At 38.8% G+C, this 27,286-nt stretch overlaps 2 protein-coding genes across 2 annotated transcripts in view; one reads left to right on the top strand and one right to left on the bottom strand.

Annotated features, from left to right (window-relative positions):
• The first annotated feature begins 312 nt into the window (after positions 1-312).
• Positions 313-14,236, top strand: LOC140887664 (beta-glucosidase 11-like). Its single transcript, XM_073295069.1, has 13 exons — positions 313-426; positions 1,048-1,111; positions 1,362-1,417; positions 2,155-2,230; positions 2,318-2,389; positions 2,479-2,566; positions 2,643-2,898; positions 12,533-12,648; positions 12,777-12,997; positions 13,222-13,262; positions 13,358-13,445; positions 13,598-13,688; positions 13,829-14,236. Exons 1-13 carry the CDS (start codon positions 313-315, stop codon positions 14,055-14,057), a joined length of 1,512 nt encoding a protein of 503 aa, XP_073151170.1. The 3' UTR covers positions 14,058-14,236.
• A 4,423-nt stretch (positions 14,237-18,659) lies between these two features.
• Positions 18,660-27,286, bottom strand: part of LOC140888821 (beta-glucosidase 10-like) — a 38,935-nt gene continuing 30,308 nt past the window's right edge. Inside the window, exons 13-14 of the mRNA XM_073296524.1 lie at positions 19,674-19,845; positions 18,660-18,709 (exon numbers count right to left, since the gene is read on the bottom strand). Of these exons, the coding sequence (XP_073152625.1) occupies positions 18,660-18,709; positions 19,674-19,845 (222 nt within the window). The remainder of the gene's footprint in view (positions 18,710-19,673; positions 19,846-27,286) is intronic.

The following is a 27,286-nucleotide window of genomic DNA, read 5'->3' as shown; positions in this document are numbered from 1 at the left end:
TCATAAACCAGATCTTTGATTTTTATTTTTTAAATTTTCTGACCTTTTACGTTCATTAATACAGAAAAAGATAAATGGGTTAAATGACACCAGAATCCAGATAATGGAGATGATCTTTTATCGACGACTCTTCCTCCCCGAAAGCAACAGTTTCATTATAAAATTAGTATTTCACGTTGGTTTACTCATGGCCCTTTTGTCTCTCATCAATAATATTAAATTCTTGATAATGTTTTGATTGAACGGGTGATCGCCAACGACCGAAACCCGTCTGTTCTTCACTAACTATACATGTTCGGATTGGGCTTTAAGATGCTGTTTGCGGCGGTGCTTGCGGCTGCCGTCGGGGTCCTCGGTGCTGATCAGTACAGTCGAGCTGATTTTCCGGCGGACTTCGTTTTCGGTTCTGGAACTACAGCTTACCAAGTTAGTTGGTTTTCCTTCCCTTTCCATATGGCACATGTTAAGAATCTTGGCATCAAGATGATAAATTGAATGGATCATGCTTACCAAAATGATGATATTAATTACTTGCACTTTTGTCTATTCTGAATTTTGATGCGTTCAAAAATTTTCGCATCAAATAAATTACCTCGAATCGTAATCAACGAAATGATCCCAAATATTTATGTGTATAAAAGCAAATATGTGAGATGACTCGTCGGAAGACGAAACCACTACGACGCCAATAAAAAAGGTATGAAAATTGAAAGTGATGGAAAACATGTAAAAGACGTATGAAAGATACATGAGAAAACATATGTAAAAGCTTAGGTAAAACTTACTACCTTAATAAGAATTAGAGACCCCTATTAAATAAGATAGTATCATTCCATGTATATAAGTCAACTAGAACTATGAATATTCTAATATATCAAGATATAATAGGAATTTTATCATATTATCAGATTCCAATGAAAATATGAGCCAAATCATTCGGTGATATTAGGATATCGATATGATTAATTAGATGACCCCGTGTAGCAAGCATAATTTGAGCTTTAACTTGTGAAATCTTCAACTCCTGACAATCATTTGAAACTTTAGTACGAGGGTGCAGCATTTGAGGATGGAAGAACACCAGGCGTTTGGGACACCTATTCTCATTCTGGTTTGAACTTTGAACTCCACTTTCTTCCTCCGCCAGTATCTTTTAATAGCTGAAATGACATGATGTTTCTCTTCTTTTTTTTTTTTTTTTTTTTTTTTTTGGTTTTCCCTCTGTTACTTTTGATGGAAAAAGGACACGACTGCATCTTTTAATTAAGAGAAGGGTGATGATCATGAAATTAGAAGTTAATTACCACAATGTCTACTGTTATTTGATACTGGATATACTAGACTCTTACTCCAAATTTCAGATCGCTTCGATGGAGCCAATGGCGACGTAACGTGTGATGGATATCACAAGTACAAGGTGTTTACTCTCAGCTATGGAAGGATTTAAGAATAACATTTTTCCTCATATCATGATTAGTTTTCTTTATACCTGAGGTACAAAAGCACATTGGTTTTTTGAAATATTGAGCAAACTGATACGTGTCAGGGTTCTTCAATTCGACGTGTTAAAAGTTTTTATAAATTGGAAAGGGAATACATGTCCTTGAAGCTCCTCATGGTTGTGGTCTACACTGTTGAATATTGTCCCACATCGGTTGGATAGAGTTCCTGGAAGCCCTTAATATAGACAAGGACAACCCTCACCTCTTGAGCTAGCTTTTGAGGTGAGTTAGGTCCTAGTCTCAATTTCTAACATGGTATCAGAGCCCAGACCCTCCGTGTGTGTTGGACCGCCCATAATTGTTCTGCCTATAGTTAGGCCACCCGGGACATCGGTTGGATAGAGGGGTGTGTTGAATATTGTCCCACATCGGTTGGATAGAGAACTTTTGAGGTGAGTTAGGTCCTAGTCTCAATTTCTAACATACACAATATACATTATCAGAAAATATGTTCCCATGTTCAATGTTATTTTTGTTCTCTACATTCTTCTCTATTCTTCATTTCAGCAAACCTTTTGAAATCATGTAAATAGGAATTTGGGCGACGCATGGATCTTATAAAAGCATATACTTTGATTTTCTGCAAAATGATCATACTTATCCAAACATTTAAAATATGCGTGAAGGACTGAAGGCTACTGAACTTTTGCAGGAAGATATAAAATTGATGTCTGATATGGGTTTGGAGGCTTTTAGAATCTCCATATCATGGTCAAGACTCATTCCCAGTATGTATACTTGCACCGTGATAACGATGAGGAACCTGCAGTTTTTTTATTTGATTTGTTACTTACATGATGTTTGCTTTCTTGCAGATGGAAGAGGACCGGTAAATCCTCTGGGATTGCAATTCTATAATAACTTCATCAATGAACTAATAAGTCATGGTGATAACTGGTTTTCCTTCAAAATTTGATCAGAGAATTTTTCCATTTCACTTGCATGTTAAAAACTTTGCACGTATATAATCATGCAGGAATCCAACTGCATGTCATTTTGCATCATGCTGATCTGCCACAAGTGCTTGAAGATGAGTATGATGGATGGATTAGTAGAAAGATAGTGTATGTCTGAATTCATCACCACATTACTACAATATATTATGTTTTTTATCTGCTAATTCTCTGTTTGTGCCTACAGGAAGGACTTCACCGCCTATGCTGATGTATGTTTCAGGGAATTTGGTGACAGGGTTTTATACTGGACCACAGTTAATGAAGCCAATATATTTGCAATTGGCGGTTACGACCAAGGGGCTATGCCCCCAGGACGGTGTTCAATGCCGTATTCAGATCTTTGTTCGAAGGGCAATTCCACTACTGAACCATATCTTGTGGGGCATAATATTTTGCTGGCTCATTCAGCTGTTGTGAAACTCTACAAGGAAAAGTATAAGGTAAAATTTCTGACTTTGTACTGATTATTTTTGCTCGATGAAACTATTTGGTTTTATTCTTGAGTCCTCATGTTCATGTTTATCAAATGACGTGTTAGTGGAAATGTGTGTCTATGATTGCTTCTAAAAAATTTTGGTAATTTATAAAGAAATGTAGCATAAGATAAGCTAAAGCTTGTTTGAGTTTGTGAGATCTTGTTGTCTCAAGGCGGACTGAAACAACCCTAACTTTCTAAATAATAAATAAATATGCGAAATTTTTTTTTTATATATATACTTACTAAGTAAAAATATGTACATACATGCCCATACATATATGCACAGAATAAATAGATTTAAAAATAAATAAACTAAATAAAAATACAACCTTTAATAAATTAGATATCTGAGTCAAACATTTAATAAAATACTGACATAAGCAAAAATAAATAAAATTTGCATGCACTGAAAACATTTAAATAGAATATCCCATACTGTCAACCACTGAAAATAAATAATTGTATAACATGCTAAAATATTCAAAACATGCATAAAGACTCAGACGACTATCACGGTCACGGGGTCACTGCATGTCCGCTCATATGTCCTCGCCGCCGATGGGTACCACATCCTCCTCTACGTACTCACCTGCACCATACCAGTGTAGTGAGCCTAGAGGCCCAACATGCTAACATAACAAGAGTTTAAAATAATTTAAATCACTTTAATACTAATACATAACATATACATGAATGAGCATGCTTAAAAATATCATGACATAACATAACTTAAATTAACTTAAATATCATAATCATACATAATACATAAACTTTGTTGAGCAAAGTATTTTCTAACATCGCATGGTTGTATCCATAGTGTAACCTTAAATCATACATTAAATACTGATCAGCGTGGAAACCAACGTACGTGGCGGTGACGAATAACCTCTTAAATTGGCAGTAAACTGCCCTTCAATAGTTCACATATGGGGACGAATCCCCCTCAAATTGTCACACTACTTCAACTTCCAACATAAAAATTATTTTTCTTTTGCTCAACCTTAAACATTAAATCATGCCATAAAATTATTTCATGAATGTATGTACTTAAATAAAATGTGTGTCCTTCATATATATTTAATTTAATTTTTATACTAACATATAAATACTAAAATAACATTCATGCATAAAATAATTAAATATATATTTAGGACACATGCAATTTCTCATGGTTTGTGCTGAACTGCTGGCCCTAACACTCAAGCTCATTTTCTTAAATTCTGGCCCACTAACACTGAGACTGACCCATTAACATACTTAAGCCCAATAATTAATTATTCTAAGCCCACTTAATTAATTAAAGCCCATTAAAAGATTCTTGGCCCAATAACATTATATTCCGGCCCAATGGGCCCAAAAGCCCAAAGTCTGGCCCAATAATTCCCATGGGCTCTCAAGCCCATAAAAATTAGTGGACTAACTTAAATTAATTATTCAAGCCCATTAATAAACTTAAATGTAGCCCATGAATTTAATTAATCTAATTAGCCCAATAAAACACTTAAACGTAATAATTAACTTAAAATTAAAAATACTCGAGCCCAATTAACTTAACCCGGACCCGGACCCAACTAACTTAACCCATGACCCACGGACTTGACCCGGACCACTAACCCGACCCGAAACCCACTTGGAACCCTAGAACCCGACGCCCCCTACTCCCGTTTTCCCTTCGGCCGCGAGCAGCTCTTGCTGCACGCCTTCGGCCGGCCGGCTCCGACCGCCCCTGGCCGGAGCATCACCGCCCAGACGTCGCCCACGTCTGGGCGGTCCAAACCAGCCCCTAGCCTTGACCCCATGCTCCCTTATGACAGCACCACAATCATCCTTCCATCAAACCCTAAACTGCACCCCCCTTGGACCAAAATCGAACCAGCGTGCCTCGGCCCTTTTCCAGCCCAAAACGGCCGAACCACACCAACCTAGGGACCCTAAGGAACCCCCTGCAACCTCTGACCAGCAGCCATACGAGTCATGAAGCAAGAAAACGTGAGCATGGAAGAAAAACATGAACAAGGTGCATACAACCAAAACTAAACAATTTTTCTGAAATTTCCTTGATTAATTCTAATGCATACACACGCACACTATTAACCACTGATATGACACAAATTTGAAAAAGAAACATGCCTTGCACCGAAGTTTGAAGAGAAAAAGGCGCGTGGAACGATTCCGGAACGACGGGGCGATGACAACTTGCTTTGGACCTTCAAAAACGTGGCTATGGAGTCTTCCTTGGCTGTTGGATCGACGAAGAAGATGATGGAGATGGGGGTGAGGCGGCTGATGGAGAGTTTGGGCGTAGGGTTGGGTAGTTTTAGGATTAAAAATTTTAAATATAATTACACTACATAATTTACTTAATTAATATACCAAAATATATAATTTAAAACTCCACTTAAAATATTTAAATCTGATACTAAATCATAAATCTCGAAATATATAATTAAGGAAATTTTAAAAATACTAAAAAGTCATTATTTTGGCTTATTTTGAATAAAAACGGACTCCTAAAATTATATAAAATTAAATTTTAAAAATATTGAGGAAATAAAACTCAAAATAATATTTTTGGGCTCTAAAAATGCTCATTAAATAAATTGGATAGAAAGTTGTCATCTCGTCCGTCCACGGTCCCGTCAACGCGATAAAATAATTCAAATACCAATAATTCATAAAAATCACTAATTATGGGTTAAATGCTTAAAAATCAATTAAATCATGCACAAATAATTCACATAAATATTTAACCCATAAATCTAAAATTTTAAATAAATAATTTCCCTAATTATGCATGCGAATTTACGTATTAAAAATACCGGGTGTTACAATTCTCCCCCCCTTAAATTGGATTTCGTCCTCGAAATTAAAGTACTTACCCGAACAACTCCGGGAAACGAGTCCTCATCTCTGCCTTGGTCTCCCAAGTAGCTTCCTCCTCCGAGTGATTCAGCCACTGGACTCTGACCATCGGTATGACTCGCGTCCTCAATCTGCGCTCCTCCCTAGCCAAGATCCGTATAGGCCTCTCCTCAAATGCTAACTCCGGTGTCAACTGAAGAGGCTCAAAATCCAACACATGTAACGGGTTCGAGATGTATCTCCGAAGTATGGATACATGGAATACATTGTGCACTGCCGCTAGCCCTGGTGGTAGAGCTAAACGGTAGGCCAACGTGCCAACTCTCTCCAAGATCTCGAATGGCCCTATATATCTCGGATTAAGCTTGCCTCTCCGGCCAAATCGCACTACTCCCTTCATAGGTGACACCTTCAGGAATACGTGATCACCTACAGCGAACTCCAAATCTCGTCGTCGAGTATCTGCATAACTCTTCTGACGACTCTGAGCAGTCCTCATGCGATCCCGAATCTGTGTCACAATATCAGCTGTCTGCTGCACAATCTCAGGTCCAAGTAAAATCCTCTCACCGACCTCATCCCAATGCACAGGAGATCTGCACCTCCTCCCGTACAATGCTGCATAAGGAGCCATACCTATAGACGACTGAAAACTGTTGTTATAGGTAAACTCCACTAATGGCAGTCTAGTCTCCCACGAGCCCTGAAAGTCAATGACACAAGCTCTCAGTAGATCCTCGAGAACCTGGATCACTCTCTCAGACTGACCATCTGTCTGGGGATGGAACGCTGTACTGAACAAAAGTCTAGTCCCCAATGCAGTGTGCAAACTCCTCCAAAACGCAGATGTAAATCTCGGATCTCTGTCTGATACTATCGACACTGGTATGCCATGCAGTCTAACAATGTCCTTGATGTAAAGCCCTGCATACTGTGTCAACGAGTAAGTAGTCCTCACCGGTAAGAAATGAGCTGACTTGGTGAGTCTATCCACGATCACCCAAATAGCTGTGCATCCTCTGGCACTCCTCGGTAAGCCAACTACAAAGTTCATAGTAATATTCTCCCATTTCCATTCCGGAATAGGAAGAGGTCTAAGAAGTCCTGCTGGACGCTGATTCTCGGCCTTGACCTGCTGACAAGTCAAGCACTCTGCCACAACTCTCCCGATGTCTCTCTTCATCCCAGGCCACCAATACAATAGCTGCAAATCTCGGTACATCTTCGTACTTCCGGGGTGAATGGAGTACGGAGATGTGTGAGCCTCTGCTAGAATCTCAGCTCTCAACTGATCGACGTTCGGTACCCACATCCTACCACGGTACTGAACAATGTCATCCACAACTGTATACAGAAAACCACCCTTAGCCTCATCTCTCTGTCTCCAACGCTGCAACTCCTCATCAGTAGGCTGTCCCTCTCTGATCCGATCCCATAGAATCGGCTGCACCGTCAATACTGACAAGCTCGGTGCATGACCACTCGAGTAAATCTCCAAGTCAAACCTCTGAATCTCACTCTGCAGTGGTAACTGCACTGACAAACACGATACCACTGACGACTTCCGACTCAAAGCATCGGCCACTACATTAGCTTTACCTGGATGGTAGCTAATGTCACAGTCATAATCCTTCACCAACTCCAACCATCTCCGTTGCCTCATGTTCAACTCCTTCTGAGTGAAGAAGTACTTGAGGCTCTTGTGATCCGTGAAAGTCTTGCATTTCTCTCCATACAGATAGTGCCTCCAGATTTTCAAAGCGAAGACCACTGCCGCTAACTCCAAGTCATGTGTCGGGTAGTTCTGCTCATGAGTCTTCAACTGCCTCGACGCATAAGCAATAACCTTATCACACTGCATAAGTACTGCGCCTAAACCTAGCTTAGACGCGTCGGTGTACACCACTAACTCCTCGTGTGGTACTGTCATCGCTAAAACCGGTGCGGTAGTGAGTGCTTCCTTCAGCTGATCGAAGCTCCTCTGACAGTCTGAACTCCAAATAAACTTCGCGTTCTTCTTGGTTAAGGAAGTCAAGGGTACTGCAATAGAGGAAAAACCCTTGATAAACTTTCTATAATATCCTGCCAAACCTAAGAAACTGCGAATCTCCGAAGCATTCCTCGAAATATCCCATTTCTGCACTGCCTCAACCTTCGACTGATCCACTGCAATCCCATCTCTCGAAATAACGTGGCCAAGAAATGCCACCTGCTCTAGCCAAAACTCGCACTTGCTGAACTTGACATGCAAACGATGCTCCCTCAAAGTCTGCAAGACTGTCTGTAGATGTTGCCTATGCTCCTCAATGCTCCTAGAGTAGATCAAGATATCATCAATGAAGACTATGATGAACTGATCAAGATACGGCTGAAATACCCGGTTCATGAGATCCATGAAAACCGCTGGAGCATTAGTCATCCCAAATTGCATCACTAAGAACTCGTAATGCCCATAACGTGTCCGGAAAGCAGTCTTGGACACATCTGCCTCTCTAACTCGCAGCTGATGGTAACCAGATCGCAGGTCGATCTTGGAGAACACTGAAGCTCCCTGCAACTGATCAAATAAGTCCTCTATCCTCGGTAGTGGGTACTTATTCTTCACTGTGACCCTGTTGAGCTCTCGATAATCGATGCACAGTCTCATACTGCCATCCTTCTTCTTCACAAATAACACTTGAGCTCCCCATGGAGAAAAGCTAGGATGAACAAAGCCTTTCTCTAATAATTCCTGTATCTGCTCCTTCAACTCTTTCATCTCGGTAGGAGCAAGTCTGTATGGTGCCTTAGAGATAGGCACGGTGTCTGGCACTAAGTCGATGCTGAACTCCACATCTCTCACTGGTGGAATTCCTGCAACATCCTCCGGGAAGACGTCCAGAAAGTCACGAACCACCTCTATCTCTGATAATGATCTGCTAGGTGATTCTGAGGCCGTGACAATACTTGCTAGAAAACCTTGGCAACCCCGTTTCAACAACTTTCTCGCCTGAATAAGAGATATCACCTGAGGAATATCACTGCTTTGAGATGCATGAAAAGTAAACGGGTCGCCTCCCGGCGGTTTCACTGACACTGTCCTCCGACGAAAATCAATCGAAGCTCCATTGACTGTCAACCAGTCCATACCCAATATCAAATCAAATCTACTCAACGGAAAAACCACCACATCTGCGCGAATAGAGTGCCTCTGAAGCTCCAACTCCAGTTCTCGAATGACACTAGAGGTAGAAATAATCTGTCCTGACGGCATAGTGACATCATAACCACTGTCAACAATCTCGGGTGTGATGCCTATCCGTCTGATAAACTCCAGGGAGATAAACGAATGCGTAGCCCCTGAATCTAGCAATGCAAACGTGGAGTTGCCTCCAACTAAAATTCTCCCTGCACGCAGAAGAATCCCAACAATTTCATACCACTACTAAACTTTTCCCCCCAAAGATATGTCACTAACCCTTAATTCTAGTCACAAGTAAAACATGCTTCTTATTCTAACATGCAGATAGAAAATCCCAAATACAAATTATTTTACAAAGAATAATCGAAATTCTTAACCAAAGGAAGAAATTATAAAATACTAAGGGTAAGATATACCGGTGATCAAGGAGGTGTCTGGGTCTGCCTCCTCTGCCTGCATAACGAACACTCTACCAGTAGTGTTCTTCTTCCTCGGGCAACTAGCTATCTGGTGCCCCGGCTCTCTACAGTGGAAACAAACTCCTGCTCCCAAAAGACAAGGTCACGAATGCATCTTCTGACACTTCGGGCAAGTAGGAAAACCTCCAGTATTAGGGGGCCCGCCCCTCGGCTGCTGTGGCCTTTGCTGCTGTGGATTCCCCACGTCTGTTCATCGGTCTGGGAGGCATTCTGCACCACCACATATTTCTTTACGTAAATCGTCATGCATAACTAAGTGTTTTAACATTAATGCTAACTTCAATTCTTAAAAGTAAATCATGCTATAAACACTTAAAACTTACAGACCGGTAGCGTGGATTTCTGAGCTCGCATAGCAGTAATGACCCCTCCAAGGACCGTGCTTTGATACCAACTGAAACAACCCTAACTCTCTAAATAATAAATAAATATGCGGAAAATTTTTTTATATATATATACTTACTAAGTAAAAATATGTACATACATGCCCATACATATATGCACAGAATAAATAGATTTAAAAATAAATAAACTAAATAAAAATACAACCTTTAATAAATTAGATATCTGAGTCAAACATTTAATAAAATACTGACATAAGCAAAAATAAATAAAATTTGCATGCACTGAAAACATTTAAATAGAATATCACATACTGTCAACCACTGAAAATAAATAATTGTATAACATGCTAAAATATTCAAAACATGCATAAAGACTCAGAAGACTATCACGGTCACGGGGTCACTGCATGTCCGCTCATATGTCCTCGCCGCCGGTGGGTACCACATCCTCCTCTACGTACTCACCTGCACCATACCAATGTAGTGAGCCTAGAGGCCCAACATGCTAACATAACAAGGGTTTAAAATAATTTAAATCACTTTAATACTAATACATAACATATACATGAATGAGCATGCTTAAAAATATCATGACATAACATAACTTAAATTAACTTAAATATCATAATCATACATAATACATAAACTTTGTTGAGCAAAGTATTTTCTAACATCGCATGGTTGTATCCATAGTGTAACCTTAAATCATACATTAAATACTGATCAGCGTGGAAACCAACGTACGTGGCGGTGACGAATCACCTCTTAAATTGGCAGTAAACTGCCCTTCAATAGTTCATATATGGGGACGAATCCCCCTCAAATTGTCACACTACTTCAACTTCCAACATAAAAATTATTTTTCTTTTGCTCAACCTTAAACATTAAATCATGCCATAAAATTATTTCATGAATGCATGTACTTAAATAAAATGTGTGTCCTTCATATATATTTAATTTAATTTTTATACTAACATATAAATACTAAAATAACATTCATGCATAAAATAATTAAATATATATTTAGGACACAAGCAATTTCTCATGGTTTGTGCTGAACTGCTGGCCCTAACACTCAAACCCATTTTCTTAAATTCTGGCCCACTAACACTGAGACTGGCCCATTAACATACTTAAGTCCAATAATTAATTATTCTAAGCCCACTTAATTAATTAAAGCACATTAAAACATTCTTGGCCAAATAACATTATATTCCGGCCCAATGGGCCCAAAAGCCCAAAGTCTGGCCCAATAATTCCCATGGGCTCTCAAGCCCATAAAAATTAGTGGACTAACTTAAATTAATTATTCAAGCCCATTAATAAACTTAAATGTAGCCCATGAATTTAATTAATCTAATTAGCCCAATAAAACACTTAAACGTAATAATTAACTTAAAATTAAAAATACCCGAGACCAATTAACTTAACCCAGACCCGGACCCAACTAACTTAACCCATGACCCACGAACTTGACCCGGACCACTAACCCGACCCGAAACCCACTTGGAACCCTAGAACCCGACGCCCCCTACTCCCGTTTTCCCTTCGGTCGCGAGCAGCTCTTGCTGCTCGCCTTTGGCCGGCCGGCTCCAGCCGCCCCTGGCCGGAGCATCACCGCCCAGACGTCGCCCACGTCTGGGCGGTCCAAACCAGCCCCTAGCCTTGACCCCATGCTCCCTTATGACAGCACCACAATCATCCTTCCATCAAACCCTAAACTGCACCCCCCTTGGACCAAAATCGAACCAGCGTGCCTCGGCCCTTTTCCAGCCCAAACCGGCCGAACCACACCAACCTAGGGACCCTAAGGAACCCCCTGCAACCTCTGACCAGCAGCCATACGAGTCATGAAGCAAGAAAATGTGAGCATGGAAGAAAAACATGAACAAGGTGCATAACAACCAAAACTAAACAATTTTTCTGAAATTTCCTTGAATAATTCTAATGCATACACACACATACTATTAACCACTGATATGACACGAAAATTTGAAAAAGAAACATGCCTTGCACCGAAGTTTGAAGAGAAAAAGGCGCGTGGAACAATTCCGGAACGACGGGGCGATGACAACTTGCTTTGGACCTTCAAAAACGTGGCTATGGAGTCTTCCTTGGCTGTTGGATCGACGAAGAAGATGATGGAGATGGGGGTGAGGCGGCTGATGGAGAGTTTGGGCGTAGGGTTGGGTAGTTTTAGGATTAAAAATTTTAAATATAATTACACTACATAATTTACTTAATTAATATACCAAAATATATAATTTAAAACTCCACTTAAAATATTTAAATCTGATACTAAATCATAAATCTCGAAATATATAATTAAGGGAATTTTAAAAATACTAAAAAGTCATTATTTTGGCTTATTTTGAATAAAAACGGACTCCTAAAATTATATAAAATTAAATACTAAAAATATTGAGGAAATAAAACTCAAAATAATATTTTTGGGCTCTAAAAATGCTCATTAAATAAATTGGATAGAAAGTTGTCATCTCGTCCGTCCACGGTCCCGTCAACGCGATAAAATAATTCAAATACCAATAATTCATAAAAATCACTAATTATGGGTTAAATGCTTAAAAATCAATTAAATCATGCACAAATAATTCACATAAATATTTAACCCATAAATCTAAAATTTTAAATAAATAATTTCCCTAATTATGCATGCGAATTTACGTATTAAAAATATCGAGTGTTACAGGCGGACATTTTCCGATGCAGGCCTCACAAAAAGGTTATGTTGGATTTAACATCTATAACATGTGGATGGTTCCTTACACCGATTCAAAAGAGGATGTAATAGCAACTCAAAGAGCTAATGATTTTTATACGGGTTGGTAAGATATATGGCCTGTTCTTGTACTTGACAATTTTTTTCATTCTATGCACCTCCCCAGTATCTCTAATCAATATCCCTCGGCATAGACGAAAATTTCATCCTGGATCTTACTTGTACATCCTGCAGGTTACTCGATCCCCTGATTTTTGGAGATTATCCTGAAATAGTGAAAAAGAATGCTGGGACAAGGATTCCAGTTTTCACCAAGGATGAGTTGGAGCAAATACAGGGTGCCATCGACTTCATCGGAGTGAACCACTACACAATTGTTCTTGTCAAGGACTATCCCCTTGCCCTTCAAACAGATAACAGGGATTTAATTGCTGACATGGCGATTGAGTTAAAATGTATGTATGACTTCTGCGATTAACTTGTCTGGCCTCCTCGCACAATCACGCCATTCCCTTACATGCATCGTCATAGCTTTTCCTATGTTCTTTAATTTCTTTAGAAAGATTGGACTTTGGAATTGCTCTTTGAGGCACCTTACTTTGTTCATACATGTACCTGTCTCTGTGGACTGATATTTTAAGTTGCCAAAATGCACTTACTCTTTAGTTTCATTTTTCAGTGGTTGTAGAGGGCAAACCCCCTTTGCCGCTGCCTGATGAGGTGAATTTGAAACGCAATATCGTCCATATATCTCTACTTCTTTGTAAATAAGTTGCTATCACGGTGGTTTTTTCTTATTTTTATTTTTGTTTCAGTATCCGGTGCGGCCGTGGGGTCTTTATGGATTGCTGGAGTATATAAAACAAGTTTATGGCAATATTCCTATTTATGTCCATGAAAATGGTTATCTCTCTGTCTCTCAAACACACTAACATTCGTGTTTGCACACCAAACAAGAACTCACAGCAATTAGTATCATTACAAATAGGGGATTTAAATTTTCCTCTTCAATTCAATATTCATAAAAAAAAGGGTATGTTTGAACTATTTCGCAGGTCAGAGGACACGACGCAATCAAACTTTGGACGACACCACGAGGGTTGAGTATTTGCATGGTTACATCGGGGCAGTGCTTGATGCTGTTAGGTAAGCCCACTCAAATTCTAACAGAGCACTTTTAAAATATCAACATTGCATTACAATTTTACATGGAACAAGCTAGCATCTGCAAATCCTTAATTATCCTTGCTCGGGCCTTGAATCCCATGCATCCTTTATGGTTGAAGGAATGGATCGAACACGAAGGGATACTTTGCATGGTCCCTGTTAGATTGTTTAGAGTTATTGGACGGCTTCGACTCGAGCTTCGGGTTGTGCTATGTAGATTTGGATGACAAAGACTTGAAGAGATATCCGAAGCTTTCTGCTCGTTGGTATTCTAATTTCTTGAATGGGAAAAGCATCTTGTCACCCAATATCACCAAACTAGGGGATAACCCTTCTGTTCTTCTATAATCATGGTTACATCTGTGGTTCTTATTACTGACCTATATGGCTATGAAAACAAGTTGGGATTTTGTTTTTCTTGCATCCTCTGTTGTTGGAAAATGAAGTGATTGTAATTTTACATTAATTAATGTGTTTGTACTTGCATATGGAATTTTTAAATGGAGAAAAACATTTCTCTTCGGTTATCTGGATAAGTTCATGTATTACCAGAATTTCCATAATATTTGCATATCCTAAAAACATTATTTACTGCTCAAAAGAATTATTTTCCTATAGATATAATAAGTGTAATTTGGGATTGTTGTGTATTTCGACAGAAGATGAACACAATTTAAATTTATGGGTCATGACTATCTATATGGGCTAAGTAGATTATGATCCACGAATACTTGCAACTCGTGCTTGTTGCGTATTTTGACAAAAATTAAACAAGTTTTAAATTTATGGGTCATGACTTCATATATATATAGGATAAGTATATTAAAAGGATTAAAAGAATTGGGCAAGAGTCTGCTGGGCAAAACCTACTCTTGGGCCACACATTAGTCCGCCCTTGCTCTACTTAGATGAATTAAAAAATATTTTAAATTATCATTTTATTGGATAAACTTAAAATTCATCCTAATTATAATGAATTACTATATAAACATAAAATAAGTAGATTTGATATTTGTGGTGCTACTTCTCTAAACAACAAAAAATACATTTGAAATCCATTAATTTGAAATATTTGTTTGAACAACAAAAATAAGTTCTTTGTTTTGCACTGACCATGAGAAAGCTATATATATGGATTTAGATGGTGGATTGTCAGAGTTAAGTCTATCATTTTAACAGATTTTAGCCAACATTTTTATTTTCAACTTTATAGTTTATTTTCAAATTCGATGGTTTGGGAAGAAATAATTTTTTTTGCATGAATTTGTCTCATGTAGTGATCACTAAACATTCAAATTTTGGTTTTACGTATGTTTAAAATTTTTTAATGTTAAAAAGGAAAGAAATAATTGACATTCATATTTTCTTTAAAACTATATGTTATGTTACGAAATCCAGATTGATAAGATTAATAATATGAATAGATGAATTAAATGCACAAGATAGCATATGAAAATAAATTTGAAGAAGTCGTCATTAATAATGATATTAAAGTGAGAATTAGGGAATGGATTACATGCATATTCCATAATCATGAATTTAGCAAAACAGAAGGGTCATCTCCCAGCTTGGTAATATCATACGACCCCAAGCTCACCCCTTTCAAGAAATCAGAATACCAATGCGCAGAAAGCTTAGGGTATCTCTTCAAATCTTTGTCGTCCAAATCCACGTAACACAGTCCCAAACTCGTCTCGAATCCGCCCAGTAACTCCAGACAATCTAAGATTATGACCATGCAAAATATCCTTTTGTGTTTGATCCATTCCTTCCAAACACAATGACCACGGGAGTCAAGAAATGAGTAAAACTGAAAATCTTGGTGAGGAGAGAAAGAAAAAAGAAAGAAAGAAATTTGTATCCACTATTATTATAAGTATGTTATGATCATCAATCCTCATATTTCAAATTATAAAACAAAAGAACGAAATGCATACAAATGTGAATAAAAATCCCAGAGTAAGCTTCTGTAGCTCCCTAGCTAAGCTAGTAGTTTTCCAATGACAAATATCCTGTATGAATCTCTACATTCTCCCGCCCCTTAGAATATATTGGCTTCCGTAAGTATCTATCAATCCCAACTATCTTAAGCCCATAATAATATAGGCCCAATATTGGACTTCTAAGCCCAATTCCCAGGTACGTAACAATACTCCCCTCCTTCAAATTAGCCTTGTCCTCAAGGCTAAGAGTCATTGGTTGATTCTTGTTCTCTTCCATTGCTTCAGCAACCAGTTGTTGGAACTTGACTGCAGCCTAGCCTCCAGTGCCCATTGTGTTGTCATCACCGCTGTTACGAACATCATGTCTATTTCTCTCCCATCCTCTCCAGCCTCTGCGATCATTTGAAACCAAACTCCCACCACCAGTACACCTATCTCTTCCATTTGGATGAAGTAGTTGTTACCATCATCATGTAATTTACTAATTGAACAATCAACTCGGCATATATCCATCTCCTCACCCACAATTCATTTTCATTGGCACAGAGGGTAACTTCTTTCCCTCTGTCCCATATCTTGTTAGCATCAATCAACCCATCAACTCGGATAATAAAGGAACAGCCATTTCCCCCTTGTCCAGCCAATACAATTGTTGAAACCCAGCATTTATGGCAAAAATCAGTCCTTGAATAGCATGGCTATCTGCATCTAATTTATTTCCGACATCAGCCCAGAATTTTGCAACAGGACCAAGTGATATGGTCCCAGTAATCACTGAGCATGGAGCATGTAAGCCAGGAACAAAGTCAATCCTCTCCTGTTGAACATCAGCCATCACGTTAGTCATGGATAATTGCACTTCAATCCAACTCTTTGAGGCCAATGCAAACCTTCCACTATGCAAGATCTCACCAAGATTCGTGTCTTCACGGACTGCAACTGGAAACATGTAGGTTTCCATCCCAATAACAATATGAGCACCAGCATATCGACTTCCAAAACTTGGACAAAACCCACTTAGACCCTTCCAACCAATATAGTCTCAAAACCAAGGTTAGCCAAAACATTACCAAAATCCAGAAAAGGAAGAGGATCAACAGCAAGAGTAATACCCTCAACTTCTACCCGATACATCAGCAACCCAACCAAATTGAATGTGCAACTTACCACACTTTCTCCTCTCAATTCTTTTTGTCTTCTCAACTCTTCTGCCCTAGCTTTTTCCCACTCTTGTTCGGAAAACCTTTTCCCGATTGATGGCAACAAAAATCCATCTGTTGTTACGTTCCTCACCTGGCCCATATTGAAGTTTTTGTCGCGCTGCTCACCAATATTTTCCTCTATTAATCGCAACAAACAGTGGGCCGCTGGGATCATTTCTGAATTCCTACACCTAAAATGGTTAATAAATGGTTTATCTAGGCCCAGCCCAATGTATCTGTAAAGACCCAACCCATTGCTTCTCAATTCGTCCTCAATCTCGCTACTCATCTCCCAAACCCTAATAATTGTAATTGGGCCATGGGCTTCCTCTTCTTTCCAATAGACAAGTTTAGGCTTAATAGAAACATAGCCCATGTATCCCTTTTCGGTCTTAGCCCACTCTTGGGTTGCCCAATACTCATTCCTTACAATCTGAAGTCCTAACCTCTTGCACTCTTTCGACCACGTCACAACAGTAGCCTGGGAATTCACCACCTTACGACCATCGGATGGGTCAATTGAAACCATCGGAGCTTTGGGTATACATCTGAAACTCGCACGGGAATTCTAACCACCGGATCCCAACCAACCGCCGATTGCTCTCGATACCTCTTTGCCATATCTGTGAGGTTAACAAACTGGAACTCCTTCGCCTCCTTCCTTTTGGTCCATGATTCCATGGATGTTTCTATCAGAGTACGCTTACCATCGAAGTTGCACCGTAACTCCTCTGCCCACTCACCTATGGCAACAACTCTTCCCAACCCATGATGTTCAAGTTTTCTCACGGTCTGGCTCGATTTCTCACTGCCTTGGACCTCCTTGTTCTGAACCGAGATCTCCTCTTCAACAATCTGGTTAGTCTCTTGCACTTCGGTTGCCAGATCTTTGGACTTGTCGACCAAATTTTGCTTCCCTTTCTCATTTTTATTTTGTGCTTTTTGTGATTCTCGGCCTTGGATCACAGAACGAATTCTAACTGCCGCTGGAATGAGTTGTTCTACCAATGGCTTCAATCCCAGCAGAGATCTGAGAGAGTGGTTAAGTGATGTCATCTCCTCCGCCATGTTTTTTGTAGTTTCTGTCATACTTTTCATTTTCTCCCTCATTTCGATCAACGCCGTCTCCATGACTTCCAATCTTTCTTCCTCGCTGGCTGTCAGATCGTCTTCTTTCTCGAACTGATCCGGCAGGTCGGACCAATTGTTAGGATCCTCAATCCTCATATTTCAAATTATACAGCAAAAGAACGAAATGCATACAAATGTGAATAAAAATCCCAGAGTAAGCCTCTGTAGCTCCCTAGCTAAGCTAGTAGTTTTTCAATGACAAATATGCTGAATGAATCTCTACATTCTCCCGCCCCTTAGAATATTTTGGCTTCCGTAAGTATCTATCAATCCCAACTATCTTAAGCCCATAATAATATAGGCCCAATATTGGACTTCTAAGCCCAATTCCCAGGTACGTAACAAAGTACCTCACAGCATCAAGCACAGCCCCAATGTAAGCCTGAAAATATTCTGAAACATCTAGACCTTCTTAAAACTTAAAATGCGGAAAACTTTTTTATTTTTTTATATACTATACATATATGCCCATACATATATGTATCACATTTAAAATCAACTACTGCTACACGTAGTAATTTAAATAAAAATAAACAATTAAATAATTTAAAAGGGTTTCATGCATGAAACAAAATAGTAAGTATTCCATGTTTAAAACTCAACATAATAAAATAAATGTATCTTATAACATCCCATAAAAACTGCAACAGTCACGGGGCCACTGTTCCATGAACTCATACGTCATCACCACCGGTAGGATCTATATAAATATCATCTGACTCACCTGCACCATATAAGCATAGTGAGCCTAGGGGCTCAACATTTCTAAACTTGAATATCAAGGTTTAAAATAATACATCACATAATCATATACTAATACATATACATGATACATGAACATGCATGACAATATTTTCCATAACATAAATACTGAAACATAAATCTTAATCATAAACATCATCTTTCTTCATCATAACATAACATAATTGAGCATGGTATTTTTGAAACAGTCTATAGTCCTATCCGTAAGTGTGACGCTTATCTGTGCCGACTGATCAGTCTCATGAACCAACGTACGTGGCGGTGATAAATCACCTCCTATGGTAGTAAACTACCTCATAAATCATATATCATATGGTGGATAACCATCCTTATGTCACACTACTTCAATTTCCATCAAGAAAATATTTTTGCTCAACTCATACATAATCATAATCATATAAAATTTCATGAATGCATGCACTGAAAATTTGTCCGTAATATATATTTAATTGATTTTTTCATAATAAATATACTTATACTTAAAATATAAACTTCATGCATAAAAATAATTAAATATATATTCTGGACTTAATTATTTTTCATGGGTTGGTCCAGACTGCTGGTCACTCACTCTAAGCCCATTAAACTTAAATAAGAGCCCAATTATCATATTTTAGCCCAAATAACTTAACTAAACTTAACTGGGCCTAAATAAAAATATTTAAGCCCATTAACTTAAATAAACCCAATAAGACACTAGACTGGCCCAAAAATCCTCTGACTGACCCAAAAATTCCCATGGGCTCCCAAGCCCATAAAAATCATTGGGCTAACTTAAATAAATTATTTAAAGCCCAAAATAAAATTATTTGGAAGCCCAAATAATTTTATTTCTAATTAATTGGCCCAAAAACCAATTAAAACCTTAAACACGTAAAAATTAAAAATACTCAAGCCCGGCCCACCTAACCCGGACCCGGACCGACCTGAACCGACCCACAAATTACCAGACCCGATCTTGGCCCCAAGACCCGACCCGGACCTGCCCAAAACCCTAAACCCATTTCCCTCTTGTTCCTTACTCTTGGCTGCGACCAGCTTCTGTTCAGAGGCATCGGCTGCCCTACTCCGGCCACCAAATGGCTGGAGCACCACCAGCTACACCTAGAAGACTTCAATACGTTTCCAAAAAGCTAAAAACCAGCCCAAACGGAGTCCTAACAAAGGAGAACAAACCAAAACAAAATCTGCCTAATTTCTGCTCGCGCGCTGCGCGCGACGCCGGACTTCCGGCCGTTCGGCCGCCCAAATCCGACCATCACTGGCTAGAGAACTACCTGAGATAACTTCCTCTATGTCTTGGGGTTCTAACCCAATTGGAATCACCCTCAAACCCTTCCTATACAGTGCACACAAACCGTCCACGGTCCCGTCTATGCGATCAAAAATAATAAATTTCTTAAAAATCTAGAATTTCCATAATTATGGGTTAAATGCTAAAATAAATTAAATCATGCATATAAATCACATAATATCACATAAATATATTTAACCCTTAATTAAAAATTAATTTCTCCTAATTATGCATGCGGATTTACGTTTTAAAATTTTCAGATATTACAATTCTCCCCCCCTTAAATTGAATTTCGTCCTCGAAATTAAAGTACTTACCCGAATAGCTCTGGGTAGCGAGTTCTCATGTCTGCCTCGGTCTCCCAAGTGGCTTCCTCCTCGGAGTGATTCAACCACTGGACTTTGACCATCGGTATGACCCGCGTCCTCAGTCTCCGCTCCTCCCTAGCAAAGATCCGAATCGGCCTCTCCTCAAATGCTAAATCCGGTGCTAACTGTAGAGGCTCGTAATCCAACACATGTGTCGGATTCGAGACGTATCTCCGTAGCATGGATACATGGAAGACGTTGTGCACTTCCGCAAGCCCTGGTGGCAAAGCCAAACGGTAGGCCAACGTGCCAACTCTCTACAAGATCTCAAAAGGCCCAATATACCTCGGATTCAGCTTACCTCTTCGACCAAATCTCATCATCCCTTTAGTAGGTGATACTTTCAGAAACACATGATCACCAACAGCAAATTCAAGATCTCGTCGTCGAGTATCAGCATAACTCTTCTGACGACTCTGAGTCTGAGCAGTCCTCATCCGATTCCGAATCTGAATCACAACATCCGCAGTCTGCTGTACAATCTCAGGACCAAGTAGAATCCTCTCGCCAACCTCATCCCAATGCACGGGAGATTTGCATCTCCTCCCGTAGAGAGCTGCATAAGGAGCCATACCTATAGATGCGTGAAAGACGTTGTTATAGGTAAACTCCACCAATGGCAATCTAGTCTCCCAAGAGCCCTGAAAGTCGATGACACAAGCTCTCAGTAGATCCTCAAGAACCTGGATCACTCTCTCAGACTGACCATCTGTCTGGGGATGGAACGTTGTACTGAATAATAATATAGTCCCCAATGCTGTGTGCAAACTCTTCCAGAAAGCAGAGGTAAATCTTGGATCCCTGTCTGAAACTATTGACACTGGTATGCCATGCAGTCTAACAATCTCCTTGATATAAAGCTCTGCATACTGTGTCAACAAGTAAGTAGTCCTCACCGGCAAAAAATGAGCTGACTTGGTGAGTCTATCCACGATCACCCATCTAGTTTCCAAGTTTCAGTATCTCAAAAGTCATGCTTCTGCTGCGCACTCTGATAAACAAAATATTAACTTTACTAATCATTTTTTCCTAAACACAATAATCACACTATGCCAAAACTTGACTGATTTTATATGCTTATACACTCTACTTATCAATCCTCCAACATTCGTGAGCCGAACTTTTGTTCCCAAGTTTACTTATTAAAGCATATGATTACAATATCAACCCCAATAAATTCAACTTGTAAAGCTTATCCACTGTAGTGACCCTTACCCGGATCACCTACTAAACAGAACTTATGCATGCAATTAACTTAATTAAACAGATATCAGAATAAAACTGCGGAAACCATTAACATTATACAATCCCAAGTAAAGGAATATGTAATTATCCAATAATATACAACCAAATCGAATAGTTGTATAAACCCAAAACAACAGTAATAAAACCTAAGCGAAGCTCCAGCTGGCCAACCACTGACTAGCCCCTCCTGGATCCACCCTCCTCGTCCAATCGCAAACCTGCCCCATGGAATAGGGTGTCCAGAAAATACAGAGTACGAGACGTGAGCATAAAACGCTCAGTGCGAGAGTATGAGTATACATGCATGCAAAGTGAACTCCCTATAGACTCGAGGTCAAGGATCAGATAACAGAGACAGACCGGGCCCTGGTATGTAGCACGCTGTGCCGTCGCTTCAGGAGGTGGCTCCCATACCGAGATAACCGTGGAAACGCCGGACCCAAATCGATGGAAGTCCATCCACTAACAGGATAGGGTACAACCCTACTAACAGACATCTCGAAGGAGATACAGCAAGATGTAAATGAATGCAGCATAATATCATGGCATATAAATCATGCGGTCACATAATACATGCATACTCAGTCAGGATATCTCGAACAGTACTTTCGTACCTCAAAACAGTGCAAGCTCTACCAACTCTAGGTCCACGCCTATAGTCTGCTCTACACTGCCAAATGATACTACTATCATTAAAGTGCTCTAAAAGCCTTAACTAAGCTATTGCATACTCCTAAATATTTATAGGAAGCAAAAGCTATACCTTCGTCCGTCATTAGCCCTTTGATGTCGATGCCTCCAGAACTTGGGCACAACTCCGCTACGACTACCGAACGCCTCTCCGACCTCCGGACCAAGCCTAAGAAAGACTAGAACAGCTCCAAAAGGACTAGAAAGGAAAGGAGAACTCGGAATTGGCAAATGAAAGTGAAGTCTCGGCCTTCTATTTATAGACAACGATCGGAACTTCCGATCCTTGATCGGAACGTCCGAACCTCGATCGGAACGTCCGATCCTGCCATCGGAGCTTCCGAAGATCCTGATCTGCCACGTGTCAAAATATCACTTGTTGACTTCGGATAGGGGTGATCGGAGCTTCCGGTCCTGATCGAAGCTTCCGATCCAACCACACGTCATGCCTGACGTAATATCGATCGGTGCCTCCGATCGCTCATCGGAGCTTCCGATCCTGTTCGGAGCTTCCGATCGTGCCTTCGGAGCTTCCGATCCGTCCGATGCCTAATTCAATTAATTAGCATTAATCCTTTAATTACTCAATTAGGGCACGGGCTACTACATCCACACTCTAGCCTTCTATAACAAGTTAAACATCTTTGAGTCGAACATCTGTCATTCATCGCAATTTTCTTCAACTTATCCATTTACCACTACACTTTCAACTATCGAACGCTTGAAAATCTTAAATCTCGAGTGCTATAAATCCATGAAACCCAAAAAGTGAATTTAGTGTCAAACGTCATGCACAACATAAATTCTCCTAACATCAGGAATATGCTTAAAATATATGAATTCTAATTATGTGGTTAGTTTAGGCTTAAGGCACTTAGATTCTCCTATTGGATGAGTGAAATTCCCCGAATAGTATTTACATGTCATCATCTCTAAATAGCATAATAATATAACATTCAATAGTTAATTTCATATCATTTCCTAGTTGCCTCTATTTATATTCCATGGAATCTGAACTCCTCAAAATCAAAATACTAAGTCAATTACCTAATAAACTGAATAATCCGCTCACAAGTAATACATGTTGGTCCCATGTACAGTCAAAACACAACCAGTACCTTTTTGCTCATGCATCCCAAAAATTTTGGTGGAGACACTCCTATAACATGACCCAATAATTTAAGTTTATACAACTCAAGGATATTGAAAGAACATCCATACAAATACTTATATACAATTAACCCCAACGTAAAACGAAAGTATCGAGATAACAATTATAATATCAAGTCATTACGCTGACTCATGATTATTCCAAGTGCTTCAACTACCCATATAAGCGTAGAACCAATAACCCAAATTCTCAAATGACTCAACTCTTAACAAAAAAACTCACTCCATTAAATATATATATATATATATATATATATATATATACCGTCAACTCTTAGGTCATATCTAAAGCTTATATTACACTTGACATCGAAACCAAAATTTTATAACAAGTGTTATGCCACACCTGACCAATTACACAAGCCTATAAAAATTTACACCTACATCATTCAGTCATCACAATATCTATAAGTCAGGCTGACAAGTTCCCAAATCTATTTATTTAAACGTAGTGACTTGAACGTCAAACTCAATACAGCTTACTTGGTAACACAAACCATGCGAACCCTTAATTCTTATCAAAGATTACCCAATTCTTTATCAAACTAACTCCACGATTATTTTTTTATTCTCAAAGATTCAAGAATCTAATACAAAACATACTTATCATCAATTTATACCTCATATAATTAAGAGTACAAACTTAAAACTACAAACCATCAAACTATAACCTTATGGTACCAGTGTCATCTCCAAAAAAAAAAAATCATGACTTCTTCGTCAAGGGAAAAACCTTAATAGTTAAATGAATGACAATATGATATCTGTGAACCCAACTAGCATAAATTGACACATGCGGACTTAATTCCCAAAAATATATACTAGCCTCTAAAAAGTAACATTTTTAATTCACCAAAGAAGAAAAAGATACAACCTTCGATTAATCATTCTTGCGAGAAATCCTACTCTCGCCTCAAGCAATAATTCTATTGCTATTACATAAACTTAAAACCTCTTATCGGAATGTACTTTTATTGTTATATCTATCGCTATACATTCATAAAAATTTTCTAGATAGACCCGCTACCTCTTACCATCACAAACCCAATAATTTACCAATGAAATCATTCTAACTTAAAAATCAATAAGTTACTACAAAAATTCAAGTGACAACCCATATATCATAAATATCAAACTTAGTTTCAACAAAATAAAACCGAATTCCCAAATTCGAAATTCCTTGTGGTCAACCTGTCGTATAACATGTCTAGGGGCATACTGCATCACCAAACATTCTTCACGTAAATCGCAATGCATAACTAAGTATTTTAAAATTTTGCTAACATGAAATCTTAAATCGTTACATATGCTCCTTATAGATCATAAGAAAAACAATTTAAAACTTACAGACCGATAGTGAGATTTCTGAGCTTCACATGGTAGATGGGCACCCTCCAAGGACCGTGCTTTGATACTAATTGAAACATCTAGACCTTCTTAAAACTTAAATGCGGAATTTTTTTTTTTTTAAATAATAACAATACATATATGCCCATACATATATGTATCACATTTAAAATAAAATACTACTTCTTAGTAGTAACTTAAATAAAAATAAACAAATAAATAATTAAAAAGGGTTTCATGCATGAAACAAAATAGTAAGTATTCCATGTTTAAAACTCAACATAATAAAATAAATGTATCTTAAAACATCCCATAAAAACTGCAACGGTCACGGGGCCACTGTTCCGTGAACTCATACGTCATCACCACCGGTAGGATCTATATAAATATCATCTGACTCACCTGCACCATATAAGCATAGTGAGCCTAGGGGCTCAACATGTCTAAACTTGAATATCAAGGTTTAAAATAATGCATCACATAATCATACTAATACATATACATGATACATGAACATGCATGACAATATTTTCCATAACATAAATACTGAAACATAAATCTTAATCATAAACATCATCTTTCTTCATCATACATAACATAATTGAGCATGATATTTTTGAAACAGTCTATGGTCCTATCCGTAAGTGTGACGCTTATCTGTGCCGACTGATCAGTGTCATGAACCAACGTACGTGGTGGTGATAAATCACCTCCTATGGTAGTAAACTACCTCATATAAATCATATATCATATGGTGGATAACCACCCTTATGTCACACTACTTCAATTTCCATCAAAAAAATATTTTTGCTCAAGTCATACATAATCATAATCATATCATATAAAATTTCATGAATGCATGCACTGAAAATTTGTCCGTAATATATATTTAATTTATTTTTTCATAATAAATATACTTATACTTAAAATATAAACTTCATGCATAAAAATAATTAAATATATATTCCGGACTTAGTTATTTTTCATGGGTTGGTCCAGACTGCTGGTTACTCACTCTAAGCCCATTAAACTTAAATAAGAGCCCAATTATCATATTTTAGCACAAATAACTTAACTAAACTTAACTGGGCCTAAATAAAAATATTTAAGCTCATTAACTTAAATAAACCCAATAAGACACTAGACTGGCCCAAAAATCCTCTGACTGACCCAAAAATTCCCATGGGCTCCCAAGCCCATAAAAATTATTGGGCTAACTTAAATAAATTATTTAAAGCCCAAAATAAAATTATTTGGAAGCCCAAATAATTTTATTTTTAATTAATTGGCCCAAAAACCAATTAAAATCTTAAACACGTAAAAATTAAAAATACTCGAGCCCGGCCCACCTAACCCGGACCCGAACCAACCTGAACCGACCCAAAAATTACCAGACCCGATCCAGGCCCCAAGACCCGACCCGACCCGGACCTGCCCAAAACCCTAAACTCGTTTCCCTCTTGTTCCTTACTCTCGGCTGCGACCAGCTTCTGTTCAGAGGCATCGGCTGCCCTACTCCGACCACCAAATGGCCAAAGCACCACCACCTACACCTAGAAGACTTCAAGAAGTTTCCAGAAAGCTAAAAACCAGCCAAAACGGAGTCCTAACGAAGGAGAACGAACCAAAACAAAATCTGCCTAATTTCTGCTCGCGTGCTGCGCGCGACGCCGGACTTCCGGCCGTTCGGCCGCCCAACTCCTACCATCACTGGCTAGAGAACTACCTGAGATAACTTCCTCTATGTCTTGGGGTTCTAACCCAATTGGAATCACCCTCAAACCCGTCTTATACAGTGCACACGAACCATTCTCTCAAAACCGCTCAAACTGCGACCTTATATGCAACCAGAAGATATTGTTTCGGTTCAGACCAACCTTGGCTCAAAACACTCAAACCACTCGACCCTAAGGCACCCTAGGACACCCCTTGACCGAGCCCCAGCCTCTGGACCATACCATGCTTGGCAAAAACGTGAGTCATGACCAATCAAGCAAGAACATGCATCAATACAAGGCATACGTGCATAAACTCAAAATTTCCATGAAAAATCTGGAATAAAACACATCATGCAAGAGTAATAGCTTATATGGTGACCAAATAAAAGTTTTAGACATGCCTTTTAATCTTTGAATGGAGATTGATGCGTTTACGAGACTCCGGGACGATGAACGGACCAAAATCTCCAAAAATCTATGAAGGATCGGCTATGGACTGTGTTTTCTGCTGGAAGCCGATGCAAAATTGAAGAATGGGGTGGGGGAGGTGGCTGATGGGAGAATCAACGTAGGTTTAGGGTAGATAAGATAAATTTTTGGTTAATTAGAATTTAACTAGGATAATAACTAATTTAGGATAAAATCATACCTAAAATATAATATTTAAAACTCAAACATAATATATTATTCTGATAATGAAAACAAAA

This window comes from Henckelia pumila, chromosome 3 (assembly GCF_033568475.1).
Source record: "Henckelia pumila isolate YLH828 chromosome 3, ASM3356847v2, whole genome shotgun sequence".
NCBI classification, from domain to species: Eukaryota; Viridiplantae; Streptophyta; class Magnoliopsida; order Lamiales; family Gesneriaceae; genus Henckelia; species Henckelia pumila.
This window is presented reverse-complemented; position numbering and strand designations above follow the sequence as displayed.

Excerpts from the sequence above, each read along its gene's own strand:
- LOC140887664 (XM_073295069.1), top strand. The coding sequence starts at position 313 with ATGCTGTTTGCGGCGGTGCTTGCGGCTGCCGTCGGGGTCCTCGGTGCT. Across the intron at positions 427-1,047 it reads CTGGAACTACAGCTTACCAA|TACGAGGGTGCAGCATTTGA; the intron begins GTTAGTTGGTTT and ends TTGAAACTTTAG. Across the intron at positions 12,649-12,776 it reads AATGATTTTTATACGGGTTG|GTTACTCGATCCCCTGATTT; the intron begins GTAAGATATATG and ends TACATCCTGCAG.